Source organism: Lucilia cuprina, chromosome 4 (assembly GCF_022045245.1).
Source record: "Lucilia cuprina isolate Lc7/37 chromosome 4, ASM2204524v1, whole genome shotgun sequence".
NCBI classification, from domain to species: Eukaryota; Metazoa; Arthropoda; class Insecta; order Diptera; family Calliphoridae; genus Lucilia; species Lucilia cuprina.
In genome coordinates this window covers 64,254,014-64,272,115 of record NC_060952.1, presented here as the reverse complement: position 1 = coordinate 64,272,115, position 18,102 = coordinate 64,254,014, and the positions used below count along the sequence as shown (strand labels likewise).

Here is an 18,102-nt window from a genome sequence, read left to right as displayed (position 1 = left end):
TAGTTTTTAGAATTATTAACTTTTTACAATGTTTTCTCTTTCAACGTAATTTGCAATTTATAATAATTAACCAAAATTTAATGTAATTTTGTTTAATTTTTACCTTTAATATGTATATATTTAATTGCAAATATAGTTAAAAAGCTCAAATTTGTGTTTTTATATACATATATTTTAATATTTAAAATAAATATGTGCAAAACAGGGCAAAAAATATTTGCTACTTTTAAACTAAAAAATATTAGTTTTGTGTTACATTAATATTATTTCTAAATATCAGTTTTCCATACATGCATTTTTGTGGAGATTGGAGCATAATGATTTCTCATTTCTTGTTTTTTCGCTCTTTCACTTATACAAGTGCAAAATGTAGTAGTATATGTCTACCGATCCTGGTTCTAAAGCAAGGTCGTGGCAACATATACCTTGCGGAGCTGATGAAACTGCTCGAAGAGGCACAAAGGAAATTGTAATATATTGTTGCAGAGGAAGAGCCCTCATGGATTTCCTAAAGACTTGATCACATCGCATTATATGCTAAACGAAAAATTTTTACCAATTCCAATATTCAAGATCTAATATTCAAGATTCAATATTTCAAACTAATAATATGCAAGATTATTAATTATCAAGAACAAAAATATATTCAAGCCACAGAAAACTATTATTTGGCAAGTTAAACAACATTGGCTAATATTTCATGAATTTTTAATTGCGTACAAACTATCAATAAACTATTCAAGAAAATTAATTTACAAAAAACTTGTACTGTTGATAATTATCTATTGAGGGAGGATAAGAGAAGAATTTATCTGAAAATAAACTCATCTGATTGGTATATATAAAAATAAAAACGTTTATTTGTTCATTTTGTTAAAATTTTTTTTGTTTGTTTGTTATTTGTTTTGTTTATATAACTATTATTGTTAACTCTTCTTCCGAAAAATGTTACCAATTCGGTCACCATCCCGCAATACTTCCCAAACTCAAAATAGTAGTAGTATACAACAAGTTTCAAACGATGACGCTAACTCTAATACGACCAAAGACATATCTTTAGACAGAACAAAATATGAACACATTATTACAGCACTTCCGCAAGAAGTAATAATAACTGTTCTAGATATAATTCAAAATCCACCACCTAATAATCTTTATCATTCATTAAGTTAAACTTCCCGGTTAGAGAAAATTTTGTCAGATAGTGAAATGGGTAACAGAAAACCATCCGAGTTTTATCGCTCATTGTCTTTATTAGCTGGAACTAGTTTTAGTCCAGATATTTTGAAGAAGTTATGGTTGAGGAAACTCCCAAAGAGTCTTAATGTAGCTTTAACGGGATCTAACCATAACGACATTAATGAAATGATACAATTAGCAGATAAGATATGGGAAGTTATGTTTAATGGCGAAGTTGCCAATATTAAAGAACATAACCCAACAAACATTGAATAAGTTGTCGAAAATTTGACGAAAACCTTGTGCGAAAATATGACAAAATTATGCGTTGAAATTAACTCCCTTAAACAGGAGTTCAATGATAGGCAACCACGTTCATCTTATCGAAATAGGTATAGGAGAAATTCTCGTTCAAGAGTACGAGCTAGTAGTAGAGATTGGTTATGCAGATATCACTACCGCTTTGGAGATAAAGCTATCCGTTGTGAACAACCCTGTTCTTATAAACAAAATTCTTCAAACTAATATCTCCCATTGTTGAGGCGACAAACAATGGTGATTTAAACTTTACGTCCCGTCGCCATTTTATTTTTGACAACATAAATCAATTAAATTTCCTAATAGATAGTGGAGCAGAAGTTTCAGTTTTACCTTCAAATAAATTCAAAAACAGTAACAATTTATCCGATATAGTTTTAACAGCGGCAAACGGATCTAATATTTCTACATATGGAAAAAAACTTCTTACTGTTGATTTAGGCTTACGACGAGAATTTCCATTTATTTTTCTCATTGCTAACATTTCGAAACCAATAATTGGTGCAGATTTCCTTAGTAAATATGGTCTTTTAATTGATGTAAGGCACAAGAGGTTATTAGTTTCTCTTACGAATTTAAAAGTTAATGCAATATCTTCCAAATGTAATATATCATTGCCTAAATTATTTGCCGTTGATAATAAATACATTCAATTATTAAAAGAGTTTCCTTCATTAAATGCGGAACCAGATTATACTAAACTGGTAAAACATTCAACGGTTCATTGATTGAATACTGAAGGTGTCCTTCCATTTACTAAGCCTCGAAGATTAGATCCCCTAAAATATAAAGTCGCTAAAACAGAATATGAATTTTTAGTCAAAGCAGGAATTTGTAGACCATCAAGCTCTTCTGTTTCTTCAGCACTTCATCTTGTCCCAAAGAAAGATCCCAATGACTGGCGACCTTGTGGCGATTTTAGAAGACTTAATGCTGTGACAGTACCGGACCGCTATCCGTTACCACACATTCACGACTTAAATATGAATATGCGAAATAAAAAAATTTTTCAAAATTAGATTTAATCAGGGCTTACCATCAAATTCCAATGGCAAAGGAAGACATTTATAAATCTGCAATAACCACACCATTTGGAATGTTCGAATTCTTACGAATGCCATTCGGTTTAAGAAATTTAGCCCAAACATTCCAACGCTTTATAAATGAAGTATTTAGTGAATTAGATTTTGTTTTCACTTATATCGATGACGTTCTAATTGCTAGCGAAACCGAAGAGGAGCATTACGAACATTTGAGAACGGTATTTCAACGGTTAGAGGAATACGGTTTAAATATATATAAATTTTTTGAGTCACAATATATCCCAGAAGGGTATTCAACCATCAGAAGAAAAAGTTACAGCTATAAGACAGTTTGAGCGTCCACTATCGGTTAAACAGATGCAGAAATTTGTTGGTATGGTAAATTATTACCACCGTTATATACCCAATTTAGCGCATAAAACCGCGATATTACATGAATTAATGAACGATGCCATTAAGAAAAGACATAAAGATTTAGTATGGAATGACAGTGCTATCGATACTTTTGATGAGATTAAAAATAGTTTTGCGTCTCGTGTTCTACTAAACCATTACAATAAATTTGCAAATTTAACATTAACTGTTTACGCTTCAAATATTGCTGTGGGTGGTGTTTTACAACAAGTTTTTAATGGTAAAGTTAAACCTTTGGCATTTTTTTCAAGAAAACTTACGACAGCAGAAACAAAGTATAGTACATTTGATCGCGAATTACTCGCTATATATTTAAATATTAAACACTTTAGATACTTATTAGAAGGTCGAAATTTTGTATTTTATACGGATCATAAACCTTTAAGTTTTGCTATGAATTCAAAGACTGAAAGAAGTCCAAGGCAAACTAGACATTTAGAATACATTTCCCAATTTACCACAGATATTCGATATATCCGAGGCGAGTCGAACGTAGTAGCTGATAGCCTTTCTAGACCTTTCGATGTTGATGTATTAGCGGAAAGTGAGTTAAATTTAAACAAATTACTTCAGGAACAAGAAAACGATTCAGAAATAACAAGACTTATAAAAGATAAAAATAACTCTTGTAATTGGAAACTAATATATGTACCACTCATTAATGCAGGAATTTGGTGTGAATTGTCACACAATAATACTAGACCATATGTACCTTTAAACATGAGGAAACTTGTATTTACAAAATTGCATGGTATTTCACACCCAGGCACTCGCTCAACTAAACGGTTTATAACGCGAAAATACTTTTGGCCTGGTATGAGTAAACAAATAAATGAATGATCAAAAGGATGTATAGATTGCCAGCGATCAAAAATTCACAAACATACGAAATCTCCTGTTGTCACAATACCGATACCAAAAGGACGTTTTGAACATATACATTTAGATATTGTAGGTCCACTGCCTCCATCTAACGGTTATAGATATTTACTTACTTTAATAGATCGCCATACGCGCTGGCCTGAAGCTTACCCGTTAAAAGATATAAATACAAAAACCGAGATTCGGCGTACCATTGAAAATAACTACAGATCAAGGAAGTCAATTTACATCACATATGTTTTCGGAATTGTCAAAATTTTTAGGTAGTCAGAACATTACAACTTCTGCATATCATCCTCAAGCTAATGGTATTATCGAACGGTTTCATAGACAAATTAAGGCTACATTAATGGCGAAAAATGACTCTTCAAAATGGTATGATGAACTTCCAATAGCTTTAATGGGATTACGTTCTATTTTTAAGGAAGATTTAAAAGCAACTCCATGAAAACCAATTCGATGCTTCTGATACCTTGTTTAATTTAAAAGAACATTTTAAAAGTGTTAGATCAAATATTACTCATCACACAGATTCAGAATCAGGTTTTTATATTCCTAAAGATTTGCACAGTTGTAAATACGTTTTTCTGCGTATTATAAACAAAAGATCGTTGCAAAAACCATATGAGGGTCCATACAAAGTAATAGAAAAGAATAAGAAATGTTTTAAAATTGAAAATGATGGAGAAATCATATCTGTACCTATAGATCGTCTGAAACCTGCTATCATAGAAAACAACTTAAATGACACTACTAACTCAACACATAAATCTAAACATGTTACTTTTAATTTATTGGATATTGATATTTTTCGGAGAGGAAATATTGTGGATACTATGTATAATTAATATGTTTTGTAAATTATATACTTTAGATATAATTTTATTTTAAGTTTTCTTTGAGTTTTCAATTTATTAATATTTTTCTTGAGAATCAAATAAATTTTGCAAATTTTGCGCACCACTAGACTTGGCTTATATATTGTTTAAGAAATGCTGTATAATTTAAAACAAAATAACTAAAAAGGGACTTTTTTAACCGGTTCAGCTCACGAACGGCCATCGATAAACTAGAAATATTTTGGGAACCATTATAAAACATAACAAAGATTTTTTGAAGCTGGATAAAATATTGAATTTAACATGAAGAATCGTGTTCTCATACGATATTTTCTTTAAAACTGTCCAGCTGACGAATGGACAATAATTAACCGAAAATATTTTGGGTAACATCATATTACATAACAGCGAATATTATGGTGGGGTAACTCAATCACCATTTTTTATGAGTCGGTCTAATGTACATATATTACTTTTTTAGATTAGATTGTTTTTTAGATTAGATTGTTTAATCAATTATATTTTCTACTATTTTAATTTCAATTAATTCAATAAAAACTATAAAATTTCATTTTATTTAGATTTATTTTTATAGATTTTATTTTGGTGAGTATACAAGTAGAAGAAGAGAAAACTCATCTTCTAGAAGACGAGAATACTCATCTTCTAGAAGAAGAGAATACTCATCTTCAAGAAGAAGAGAATACTCTTCTTCTAGAAGAAGAGAATACTCATCTTCTAGAAGATAAGATTGGAACACTTCTAGAGGATACTAGGTAGTCACTTCAAGAAGTGACTTCCTAGTCACATCTAGAAGAGTCTTTGGCAATACCTTACTTCCAAGAGTCATCTAGAGTATCTTCTGCGGGTCTTCCAGAAGTATCTTCCAAGTTACTCTTAGACGTTCCCCAGCTCGGCATCAGTTCTTCCCGACTGGTGACAAGAATTCTTATACTTCCGCAACATCGCTGGCGAGCTTTTAGCACGTTTGGAAGTTTCACACGGGTAACTTCCGCAATAGAAAATGTTTGTAGGGGTATAACAAGTAGACCGACTCTTTGACAGCAGTACCTAACTCTAAGCATGTGTTAGTGAAAAAGTAACTAACTCTAAATATGTGTTGGTAACAAAAATGTATTTGTATTGGTGCATTAATTTTATAAAAATTACAATTTTAAATTTGTTGGAATTTTCAATACCAAAAATTAAATGTCAATAAATTAACAAAAAAATTTTTTTCTGCAATTTCACGTACGATCCTTAAAAGTGGCGAAAAAAGTAAGTTAAACATTTGAGTGTGTTGACAAGTTTTAATTTCTCACAAGAGAGTCGAATTCACACGGCACTAGTAGAAGTGAGAGAGTAATTTCCTTTATGTGAGAGTCGGACTACTTGTTATACTTTGGTTAAAAAATTGAACAGAAATATTTTGTTTTAAAAAAATTCGAAAGGTATTTTTTTGGAAAAAAATTCAGTTGAAAAAACGTTTTGGAATATTTTTCCGATTGTGACTATATCCTGAATTATTTTTACATAATTTGTTTTTTTGTAATCATGAAAATGTGCATATATGTGAAGTGTGCTTATATCAAAAATGGATTATACAGGTCTGTCACACATTTCGATTGGAATTGAAATCATTTCGTATTATTCCTAACGATTTTGTTTTTGCTTTTCCAAATAACTATGTGTGAGCAAAATAATTGACGCATATAAGGTCCTCTTCAGAAAATACGTTTAAAACAAAGTATAACAAGTAGACTGACTCTTTGACAGCAGTACCTAACTCCTGGTTCGAGTTCGTTTTCTTTTTCTAAAGAAGCAAAAATACGAAAATAATTTTTTGTTATGAAATTGATTTAACGCGACTTTTAAAACTAAAAAATTGAATATATTTGTAAAGTGACTATAAGCGAAAAGTACTGTATTCACAATGAGAATCATGAAAATGACGATAAATTGTGAGAAAAATAATGGGTACAATAAATTTCAAATGAGATCTTATTGCTTTTCGCTGGTTTAGATGTTAACACAATAAATTTTTCGTTGTTATATGCACTAAAAAAGACAGATTTCAGCATTAATATACATAGCTGAGTTTGAAAGGGCTAATGATGGGGTTATATAGAAAAAAAGTTTTAGCTTTCCAGACATATTAAATTTTTATTAAAAAAATAATTTCTATTTATTCACTTTATGCCAAGCTTACTTGAAGAAAATCCCAATGTACGATGTTTATTTTTTTATTAACTTTACTCGAACTAAAAAAATATAAATTTTTATTTGAATAATTTTAAACGGGAATAATTTCTGGGTGGGAAATTTAATTAAAATTGAACTAACCTCTTAGGTATTACAAATTTATTTAATCTTATTTATTGTTTATTTTGGTTATTACGTTTTTTGTACGTTTAAATAAAAAGTTATTGTAAAATTGAAAAATATTATGATAAATGCATACCATTGAAAGTGATCCCACAACTGAAGATGTTTGTAATCCACTTCGTAGAGTGCAATATCCCATGTTATGTGATGAATGAAGAGTCATACCTGATGCGTATTGTTGAGGTGGAGGTGTGTTTGTTAAAAGATTTCTGGTGGGACTGCAGCTTGATTCAATTGTAGAAATTTGTTGCTTACGTCTAATGTAATCGATCTGGAAAATAGTGAACATTTTTTATATATATTGTACAAATATAGTTATATAATAATAGTTTATAAAAAATCTAAGTTAACCCTCTATAATATATAATATACTATAGACAACATACCGGTTATATCTCTCAAATTTCTATATTAACAGATTTCGTAACATTCGTGTTATGTAAAAAAGTGTATACTTTCTATCAATTCCAAAAAAAAAAAACGTTATTCTTGTTAGAGATCTGATCAGGTATATTTGTTTATAGCTTGTGGTCAACGTTATGTTAGAAGGGTTTATCTTTAAAGTTTATCTTTTTTGCGCAAAATAAAGCATATATCCAGTTCCAGTTTATTAAAACAATATGGAAATTTATTTTAAAATAACAAAATAACAAAAAAGATTGGTAGGGCTGTTACAACAAGCCTCGAAAAGCACACTGAAAAACCAAAGACCATAGCATCAGTAGCCAACGTTGAGAGTCAAATCTTAAAAGCGAGGAAGTTACCACTAACTCGCCAAAAAAAAGTGTAGCTGCCCTTTCCAAAGGCGCTGATTGAAAGGGCTGTCAAAACTGGCAAAGACGGTACTCATAGCCTCATTAGCAAGAACTGGTAATTTTAATAAAGTCTACTGCAATAATAAATGGGCGATATGTAGGAGAACTATAGGCATAAAGACACTGATTGAAACTTCGAATAGACTGCCTTGGACAAGCGGAAAACTAAAGCAAATACCAGCAGGAATCCGTTGTTACACGGATGGCTCTAAGTTGGAGGATAAAGTGGGCCTGGGGTTCTATATTGAAGACACAGACAGAAGGCTTCCAGGCAGAAGTCCAAGCAATAACGGAATGTGTTAATTGAATTATTCCATTAGGGCGATATCAGGTGATAGAAGTAAAATATTGTATTGTAAGAAGGCTTTAACTAAATACTCTCCCAGAGGTAAGATTTACATCATATGGATAACGTGCCACTTGGGAGTAATCGGCAAAGCGCGAATGTAACAGCTTTAAAGGGAAGGGAGCTCGAAGTAGTTATCCTGACAAACACAAAACCATACGACGCAACATAAGCTGACTTAAAAATATAGGTGAGAGAATACCATAATGCTTCTTGGAAAAAAGAAACAGATCTACAAAGATCCTATGTGGTGACTCTGATGAGAATAAGACGAGAAATCTCCTCAAAATAAGCAAGTCTGAAGTTAGTATGATGGTAAAAAATGTCCGTGCGGATTCAGACGAATTTAGAGCATGTGGAGAGAACAGTGATTTCTGGAGCTCTTTTTCTGCCACTGTCAGGCATTCGTCGAAGTTAGATCCAAGTATCCTGGAAGTGATTTTATTTCTGATAGGATTTACGTCCAGGAAACTAAGTATCTGAACATTGAAAAATAATATAATCAGTGAATAAAATATTTTTTTTTCTATTTTTATGAAAACGAGCGCACAACATGCCCAATAGTGACGTAGATGTAACCTAATACGGTTTAAATACACTATGATGAAGGATATATAAGATTCGGCACAGCCTAATATAGCACTTGTTTTTTTTAAGTCTTTGAAATGGTAATTTTAAAGAATTAAAGAAAATTATTTTTTTTAATAACCCCCTTTTTCACAAAAAAAAAAAACATTTTTATTTTATAAAAGCTTTATAAAACAAAATTTCCATACAAAATCATTTTTATAAACCGTTTTTAAAATGAAAATTTTGTTTGTGAATAAGGGGTTAAGTATACAAATGTATTATCAAAACGATGTAATACGATATTAGATACTAATGGATAAGTTCTTAAATTTTTGAATATATCAAGTGAGGATTAGTCAAAAGAAAACTATTTTTTATTTTGGTAATAGGCGTTAATATGTGCTAAGTTTAATTTTGTGCAATTTTTTGATGTCTCCTTAAAATGGTTATAATTTTACCCACCTATACCACTATAGTGCGTTTGTGCTAAAGTTTGTAACATCCAAAAATATTGGTCCTAGACCCACCTTAAAGTATACCAATCGGCTCATAATCACTTTCTGAGTCGATTTAGCTATGTCCGTCTGTCTGTCTGTGTGTCCATGTAAACCTTGTGCGCACTCTACAAGTCGCAATTTTCAAGATAATTTGATGAAATTTGGCACATACTCTTGTTTTGGTTCAAGGACGAACGCTATTGAAAGTCGTTGAAATCGGTCCATTATTTCTCCTAGCTCCCATACAACCGTACCCCCCGAATCGGGCCTTTTGGCTCACAATTACGTTAAATGTTTTATAATGTCAACAAAAATTAGTTTTATAGAACAATAAATGACAATACTAATTTTTATAGAGATCGGGCCTCATTTGACCCTAGCCTCCATACAATGACTTGAAGGTCAAAATTAACTTATAATTACTAATAAAACGATCAAAATCTACATAAATGACTTTGAAGTAGACGTAAATTCATTTACCAAAATTTATAATGATATTTACCTTTTCTCCCCTATGAGCCCTCTTGTAGAAAATCAGTTTTTTGTCAACAATAAGTAAAAAATTTCACAATAATATAAATTAAATGCTTTATATAAAAAAATCCACAATTTTAACATACTGACTGGAGTAGGGTATCATATGGTCGGCAATGTCCGACTATAAATTCATACTTGTTTAAATTTAATTTTAATCATGTTTAAACGCGACATGTTTTTTCCTTCACCTTTGAAAATATATACAGTAAAGCAACTAAGTTTTCTGCCTACATTTTTAAGAGAATTTTGTTAAAATTAATATTGTGTAAAATGGGAAACCCGTGAAAAAATTTTAAATTACAAATTTTGTTGCATTTGTTGTTGCATTTTATTACTGTTTTTCTGAATTTGCAGGATAATAAAGTATTTTGCAGTTTTCGAATTCCAATTAATTTCGTCATGTTTTTTTAATTATTTGTTTATTACTGTTACATATGAACACTATTTTAGTACTTTTTATATACAACTCTTCATATATTATAAGTTTTTTATGTTTGTTTTAATCTTTTTAAAAAAATCTTTTTAAGAAAATGTCCCTATAAGACCTGGTTCACACTGGGAAACTTTTGATTTTGTTTGTGAGAGAAAGAGAGGCTGATATTACTTTCTCTTTCTCTCACACGCAAAAAGTCAAAAGTTGCCCGAAAAATGTTTCTTAGTGTGAACCAGGACTAAGAAATGAATAACCGAAACTAACACATACAAAATGATTTTACTAACACACATGCTATTTTTTTATAGAAATGCTGGAAAAATTTAATGCATGATTTCATCAACAATGACAGCAAAATGACCGGTCAAATGACTGTTACTGTGTTACAGATTTATATTTTTTGTCTTTACAAATTAATTGTTTCTGCGAAAACCAAAGATCAAGAAGCTAATAATTAAAAATTGTTACAAAGTCCTTTAGTTATTGAAAATAAAGTGAATTATTAAAAATTAAATTTTTAAATAGTGCAGGAAGTGGATCAGAATATAAACAATTCGGAGTTTAATCAATAAATGGCAACATAAATATGTATTTATGATTTTTATATTTTGATATTTTTACATACTTATGTATTTCCTTGCAGACAACTTATTTCCACAAGTTAGGAACATCAGAGGACTTAAGATTCTACGTCATATGTAAAATGGTTAAAAGATTAGTAATTTATGTATATGATTACAATATTATTAAAATTTACAATATATCTTAAAATATTAATACATTGTGTTTTATTATAAATAGGTATAGCCTTCAGATTTGTCAAAACCAGCATAGACGATACTCATAGCATCCTTGCAGACAACTTATTTCCACAAGTTAGGAGCATCAGAGAACTTAAGATTCTATGTCATATGTAAAATGGTTAAAAGATTAGTAATTTATGTACATGATTACAATATTATTAAAATTTACAATATATCTTAAAATATTAATACATTGTGTTTTATTATAAATAGGTATAGCTTTCAGATTTGACGGATATATCCTTCAAGCATGATAAGTCAATCGTTTTTAATATTTATATCATCTATGATTAGCAAACAACAAAAGAGTAAGCAGCTCAAATATATGTTTTAAAAGTAGATATAACTCATAAGTGCAAGGGTTATGCAACATCACATGTACACAAATGATTCCATCACTTTTTACATATTGCCTTTACGAAAGTGATGGGAGCTTTGTTCTACGCAATGATTTATACATTCTCAGTAGTGTTAGTCAATTGACCGGTCAAATGACTGTCACTGTTCTTATAGGGTGTATTGTTTTAACTTTTTTGATTTCTTAACGGTTTTTGGTTGAATATATAACATTGTTAAAAAGGGATAATTTTATTTTTGGAATATAACATTGGTGTCAGAATAGGATTATATTATGAAAGATGAATGCAGAACAATTAAAAGATATTCACTTGCTGATGAGATTAGACATGCGGTTGTGGAAGTAACATAACACTCATTAGCCAGTCAACCTAGTTCTTCTAGTTCGTTCACAAATAGACGAAAGGTGCCACCATTCTGCGTGGTTGAATGTAAATCAATAGATGGAACAATAGTACAGCACTATTTCAAACGATTTGACTGAGCACTCCAACTGAGAAAAGTTCAGTCTTAAGACTTTGCGACTTACGCACGAGATCACATGGGAACTGAATTAAATAATGCATTGAAAGTTCTGATTTCTCCTAAGTGTCCGGAATTATTGTCTTATGACGAAATTAGAAATACGGTACAGTGAAATAGCTCCCAAATGAAATAACTTCCAACGAGTAAAATGAAATAAACCCCAATTTCATCAAAAATTAACTTTTAAAATGAAATAACTCCCAAAGTTTAAAATGAAATAATTCCCAGTAATTGGAAGTTTGGGAGTTTTACAAACGTAAGTCCCAAAAAATGCGAAATAGCTCCCAATGAAACAAATCCCAAAAAATATGAAATTATTCCCAAGTCGAAGAATCTATTTGTGTAAAATAACTTCCAATGAAATAATTCCCAACAGAAGTGAAATAACTCCCAACTCCTTACGAAAGTGTGGTGGATAGCGGCCTTCGGCCGGCGCAAGGGTTTTCAACTCTGGGGTATTTCACACACCCGCTTCGCTAAATTAAGCCTTTTCATGATAAATGACTATTTGTATTCCATGGAACTTATGTCACTATGCTCATGGGCATTATTAAATTGTCATATGGAATTGTGATACATTTGAAAGTATCGTAGTGTTCATAATCAATAATGATATAAAATACATGGTGTACAAAGAAAGATTAAATTTAGCGAAGCCAGTATTCGAAATACCCCCAGAGTTTTTAACCTTTGCGCCCGGCCGAAGGCCGGCTGTCCACGACACTTGTTTAAGGATCCAAAATGCATTATCCACCAAAGTTTGGAAAATTATTACCACAAAATGAAATAACTCCCAACAAGAATGATATAACTTCCAATTTCAACAAAATTTACAGAAATGAAATAACTTCCAATACATATGAAATATCTCCTAATTTCTTCAAAAAAAATGAAATAATTCCCAACAAAAATTTTATTGGGAGTTATTTCATTTCAGTAACATTAAAATATGAAATAAGTTCCAACAAATTGGGAGTTATTTCATATGAAATAATTCCCAATTTGTATGGACAGTTGATTGGGTGTTATTTCATTTTACCCGTTGGGAGTTATTTCATTTGGGAGTTATTTCACTGTACCTAGAAATACGTTGATGAACCACTTCGATGTTAGTAAGAACAAATACGCCGAAAGTATAAAAATTCGTTAAATTCAACAAGATAAAGATGAAAGCATTGCAAATTATATTACCCCTTAGGAAAGAAAGCTGCTTCGTATGAATACGCAGAATTTCTAGATCGGATGTTGATCGAACAACTTCTTTATGATTTGAGTTCACGACATAACTCCCAATGAAGTAACACCCAATTAGGAAATTGAAATAAATCCCAATAAATTATAAAAAAATCAAAATTGGGCGTTATTTCATTTTATTGGGCTTTATTTCATTTTATAATTGGCAGTTATTTTATTATGAAATAAGTCCCAAATTAAAATCAAGAAAATTGGAATTTATTTCATAAAAAATTTTTAGGCTTTATTTCATTTTAATAAAATTAAGTTTTAAAAGTTTTTTTCTTTAGTTTACAGTTCAAACCGTTAGGTCGATCTTCATATATTCTTAAAACTTCTTAGTATTATCAATATTTGACTTAAATTATTCTTTTGAGTCCATTTGAAGAAGCAACATCGAAAGTTATGGAATACGAAATTGTCAGTGGTCGCCGCAGGAATAGCAAATTACTCTATTCTATTAGAACAATTATATTTAAAAAAATCTGTATATAAAGATACTGCCTTTTACATTTGTTATAATAAAAAGTGCAGATCGCGAGTTTGTTTATTAAATAATATTTTGGCAAAGTACTCTGATTTTATTGAACATAATCACGATAAACAAAAACAATTATATAAAGAACTAAAAGCCTTAAATAAAATTAAAACCGAGTGTAAGCAACATCAATGAGCAAAATGCATTTACTGGGAAACATTCAAAAGTGTCTGTAATAGGTAAGTAAATACCAATATTAATTTTAAATGATTCATATTGAAAATATTTTGCATACATGCAGTTCCCAAGATGCTACAAAAAACATAAATTTTTCCGAAATTCAACGTGGGTTGCAGTATTTAACTAGCAAAGTTTTGTTGACGTCTCCAAAGACACGAAGTGATGTCTAACAGGCGTTTCAAAAGGAAGAAGTTTTTAAAAATTTTGGACTTAGCAAACACAACGATACAACACCCTTTTTTACAATTTGCCACGAACAAACAGAATTTTCCTATTGTGTTTTTGTGTCAGATAAAATTGTTGGCATCATAAAAGAAAACATTCCCGAAAATTCCAATAGGAAAATTTTAATTGATGCAGTATTTAACTAGCAAAGTTTTCTTGACGTCTCCAAAGACACCAAGTGATGTGCAACAGGCGTTTCAAAAGGAAGAAGTTTTTAAAAATTTTGGACTTAGCAAACACAACGATGCAACGCAACAAAATATAAGGACTTGACAACATTTATAAGACAAAATAAAAAAGCGTCGATAGAATATCATAAGATTTTATGCTTGCCTTTATTACCACCTATTTACATCACTAGTTCTTTCCAACAAATAAAAGGTGACACCGAAAAAATTTATTATCAATTTAAATTTACACCCTTCTTCAATTATTTTGAAAGCCACTGGTTAAAATTTTTTTAATTGTTACAGATTGGCCCCGAAGGGATTTCTGTTTCCGAAGATTCGACAAGAACAACATCAGCCTTAGAAGCATGGAAACTTTTTCAAATTTGTAAAAACTCTTCAAGGAGAAGAATTTTTCAAAAGCCGCAAGTTCGAAGAATTTGCAGATAGTGGTGGTTTATTTGGACAGGTGAAAAGAAGGAAGACGGCAATATAAAAAATATCAAAAAAATGAAAATGCTGTTGATGAGTTAAAAAAGGAAACATAACTTCAGCGACCTTTCTCAATAGAATGGTATACCCAAAAAACAAAACATGCTCAGACATGGAACCATATGAAGATGTGTTTGAAGAATTAGTCTACTTGGAAGAGAAAATTGAAGAAGACGATGTAGAAGATCATATAGAACCACGCAACATAGAAATTAAATTGTGTTTCGTCTGTGTAAATGAAGAGCCTAATACTTTGTTTTTGCCATGTAAACACATGAAAATGTGTTATCAATGTTTCCTTAAATTACAAGCTCAGGCTATTGTCAACAATGGTCAATTAAATTGTCCAGTATGCCGTCAGGCTGTGGTAGAAACCATGCAAGTATTTTTGTAAAAATTAATAAAAACGTTTATTTGATTTTTTAGGAAATATTTCATTGGGCTTTATTTTCATATTTTTTTGGAGTTATTTCATAATGTAATAAAGCCCAATTTTTAAAAATTACATCGTCGATTTAATTGGGTATTATTTCGTTAAAATTGGGTGTTTTTTCACTTTTTTTGGCAGTAATTTCATTTTCCTAATTGGGTGTTATTTCATTGGGAGTTATTTCGTGTCGCCAAGTTTTACTAATGCCTATGACGTTCCCACGACAATCGGATCTCCGTTCCGGATCGACCCGATTCTCAATCGGCCAAAGAATGTCAACTGAGCAACAGCTGTATCAACCGAAAGTTTTTTCCCAGGGAAGAACATCCAGTTACAGCCAACCTGTTACAACAACAACAACTAATGCATTTTTTTGAAATTTTAGTGCATATTAAAGCATTCATGTAGTGACTGTTAAACATTTTCACTATTTTATTTTTTTTCACTACCGCAAATGGTTAGTAGTAGAGGAAAAATTTTCACGACCACTATTTTTTTAGTGGTAGTTAAAATATGTTTCAATATCACTATAGTGATAAAAAATAGTGGAAAATCAAAATTTTGTAACTATAGTGGGATTGAGTGGAAATCTAGTGCACTTTAATGCACTGCCCCCAAATCTGCCCTATAAGAACAGTGACAGTCATTTTACCGTTCAATTGAGCTGCTCACTCTTTTGTTGTTTGCTAATCAAGGATGATATTAATATTAGACACGATTGACTGATCATGCTTGATGGATATATCCGTCCGACGGCTATACCAATTTATAATAAAACACAATTTATTAATATTTTAAGATATATAATAATGTAATCATATACATAAATTACTAATCTTTTCACCATTTTACATATGACGCAGAATTTTAAGTCCTCTGATGCTTCTATCTTGTACAAATAAGTTGTCTGCAAGGAAATGCGTAAGTACGCATAAATATCGAAATATAAAACTCATATATACATATTTATGTTACCATTTATTGATTAAACTCCGGATTGTTTATGTTATGATCCACTTCCTGCACTTTTTAAAAATTTAATTTTTAATAATTCCAAAACGCCGTAAAGAAAACTGTAGGTATCAGAATCTCTGGAAATAATAAACCCACGTATTATAATTGATGAGTATCTAATACCGAAGGTCGAGGACTAACTTAATAAAATGGGACATCCAACCATATTTTGATATTTGGACATTACTGACGTCTATTTACCTATCGATGAAGATATAGAGCCGTATATGGTGCTGCAAATATACCGGCGTTATGGTAATGATTATGATTTGACGATATTTTTGTGTATTCGGACTCTTTTGATGATATGATTTCTTCCCTTAATATGGTTTAAAACAGCTAATGGATCAAGGTGTCCGCTTAAATCGTTCTAAATGTGTTTTCGCTACTCCTTCCGTAGAATTCTTGGGCCACCGTATAGATTAATAGGGGATACATATGTTCGACAAACACATCGAAACAGTAAAAAATGCACCAAAACTATCGACTCCAGAGGAACTCCAACTTAGCTACGAAGGCCAGACCACTGAGAAATATGCAACTGGAAAAAGATTTTAAGTTGTCGAAAGATGTTTTTGACGACATATAACCCTACATTACCTTTGATATTGGCAACTGATGCAAGTAAATGCGGTCTTGGCGCGGTGTTGTCGGATAGAATGCCAAATGGATTGGAACGTCCCATAGCATACGCGTCCAATAAACTGAAATAAGCTATCCACAAATGGTCAAAGAAGCACTCGCTATTGTACTTTGTATGAGTCGCATGGCAAATTACAGTGAACGTCCAATAGTACGTACCCTCTTTATTACGAATGTCCAATAATACGAATGGCATAATTGTTGCATTGTCTACTCTATAGTACGAATAAAGACACAATTTTTATGTTCGATAGTACGAATAACGCATTTTTATTGGAATTTTGGTTTTATTTACGTATGAATGAAGTTTTTATTTTATTATTTATTTTCATCATTTTACAAAGTAATAAACATCAAAGTTAAATTATGGATTTTCTAATAAGTAAAATGATATTTATATATGTATGTATAAATAAACAGTCAATTTTAAAAGTAGTATGATTCCACATTCAAATGGGTTTAAGCATTACTATATGTGATCCCTTAAGTATTCCAAACGATCCATTAGCTGCATACAGCTATTGATGTGAAAACAAGTAGGAAAGTATAGTCGGGCATGGCCGACCATATAATACCCTACACCATGAGTATATTTTTAAAATTTTTACTTTTTATAAAGAAACTTTTATGTTGAATATTTTTCCAAAATATTTAAGCAATTTATTGATAAAAAAAAACTAAAATTTCTAAATGAGGCTTTATATAGGTCAAATTGGGCCGATCCTCGGTAAATTTGTGAAAAGGATATATTTTTAAATAACAGTTAGTTTTGTTGAGTTTCATTACGATACAAATGGTTACAAGTCAATTTTAGACGTTTAAGACATTTTTTGAAGGGGGGTTTGTATGGGGGCTAGGGTCAAATAAGGGCCGATCCTTAAGAAAATCTGCAGTGTCATAAATACTTATGTAAAACTTATTTATGCCAATTTTTAGAGAGATAATATAATATTTGACGTAATTATGGCATAAAAAGTTCAAATCGGGAGGTACGGTTGTATGGGGGCTAGGTGAAATAATGGACCGATTTCAACCATTTTCAATAGGCTTTGTCCCTGTACCAAAAAACATGCTTGGTCCAAATTTCATCAAATTATCTTGAAAATTGCGGCCTGTACCTTGCGCACAAGGTTTACATGGACAGCCAGCCAGCCAGCCGGACAGACGGACGGACATGTCTTAATAGACTCAGAAAATGATTCTGAATCGATCGGTATACTTTAAGGTGGGTATTGGAC

General features: G+C 31.1%; 2 protein-coding genes across 3 annotated transcripts in view; one reads left to right on the top strand and one right to left on the bottom strand.

Moving 5' to 3' along the window:
• Nucleotides 1-18,102, bottom strand: part of LOC124419400 — a 245,153-nt gene that overhangs the window by 29,784 nt on the left and 197,267 nt on the right. The window contains exon 5 of the mRNA XM_046948633.1: nucleotides 7,137-7,331. Within this exon, the coding sequence (XP_046804589.1) occupies nucleotides 7,137-7,331 (195 nt within the window). The remainder of the gene's footprint in view (nucleotides 1-7,136; nucleotides 7,332-18,102) is intronic.
• LOC124419402 (E3 ubiquitin-protein ligase RNF26-like) lies at nucleotides 13,537-15,209 on the top strand. 2 transcript variants are annotated; one of them, XR_006940559.1, is made up of 3 exons: nucleotides 13,537-13,893; nucleotides 13,956-14,500; nucleotides 14,593-15,209. XR_006940559.1 is itself a non-coding variant. In XM_046948634.1 (2 exons), the coding sequence occupies exon 2, from the start codon at nucleotides 14,858-14,860 to the stop codon at nucleotides 15,170-15,172; it is 315 nt and encodes a 104-aa protein (XP_046804590.1). In that variant the 5' UTR covers nucleotides 13,537-13,893; nucleotides 14,593-14,857; the 3' UTR covers nucleotides 15,173-15,209. The 2 variants fall into 2 exon arrangements, 1 of the variants encoding a protein (XP_046804590.1); XM_046948634.1 differs by lacking the exon at nucleotides 13,956-14,500.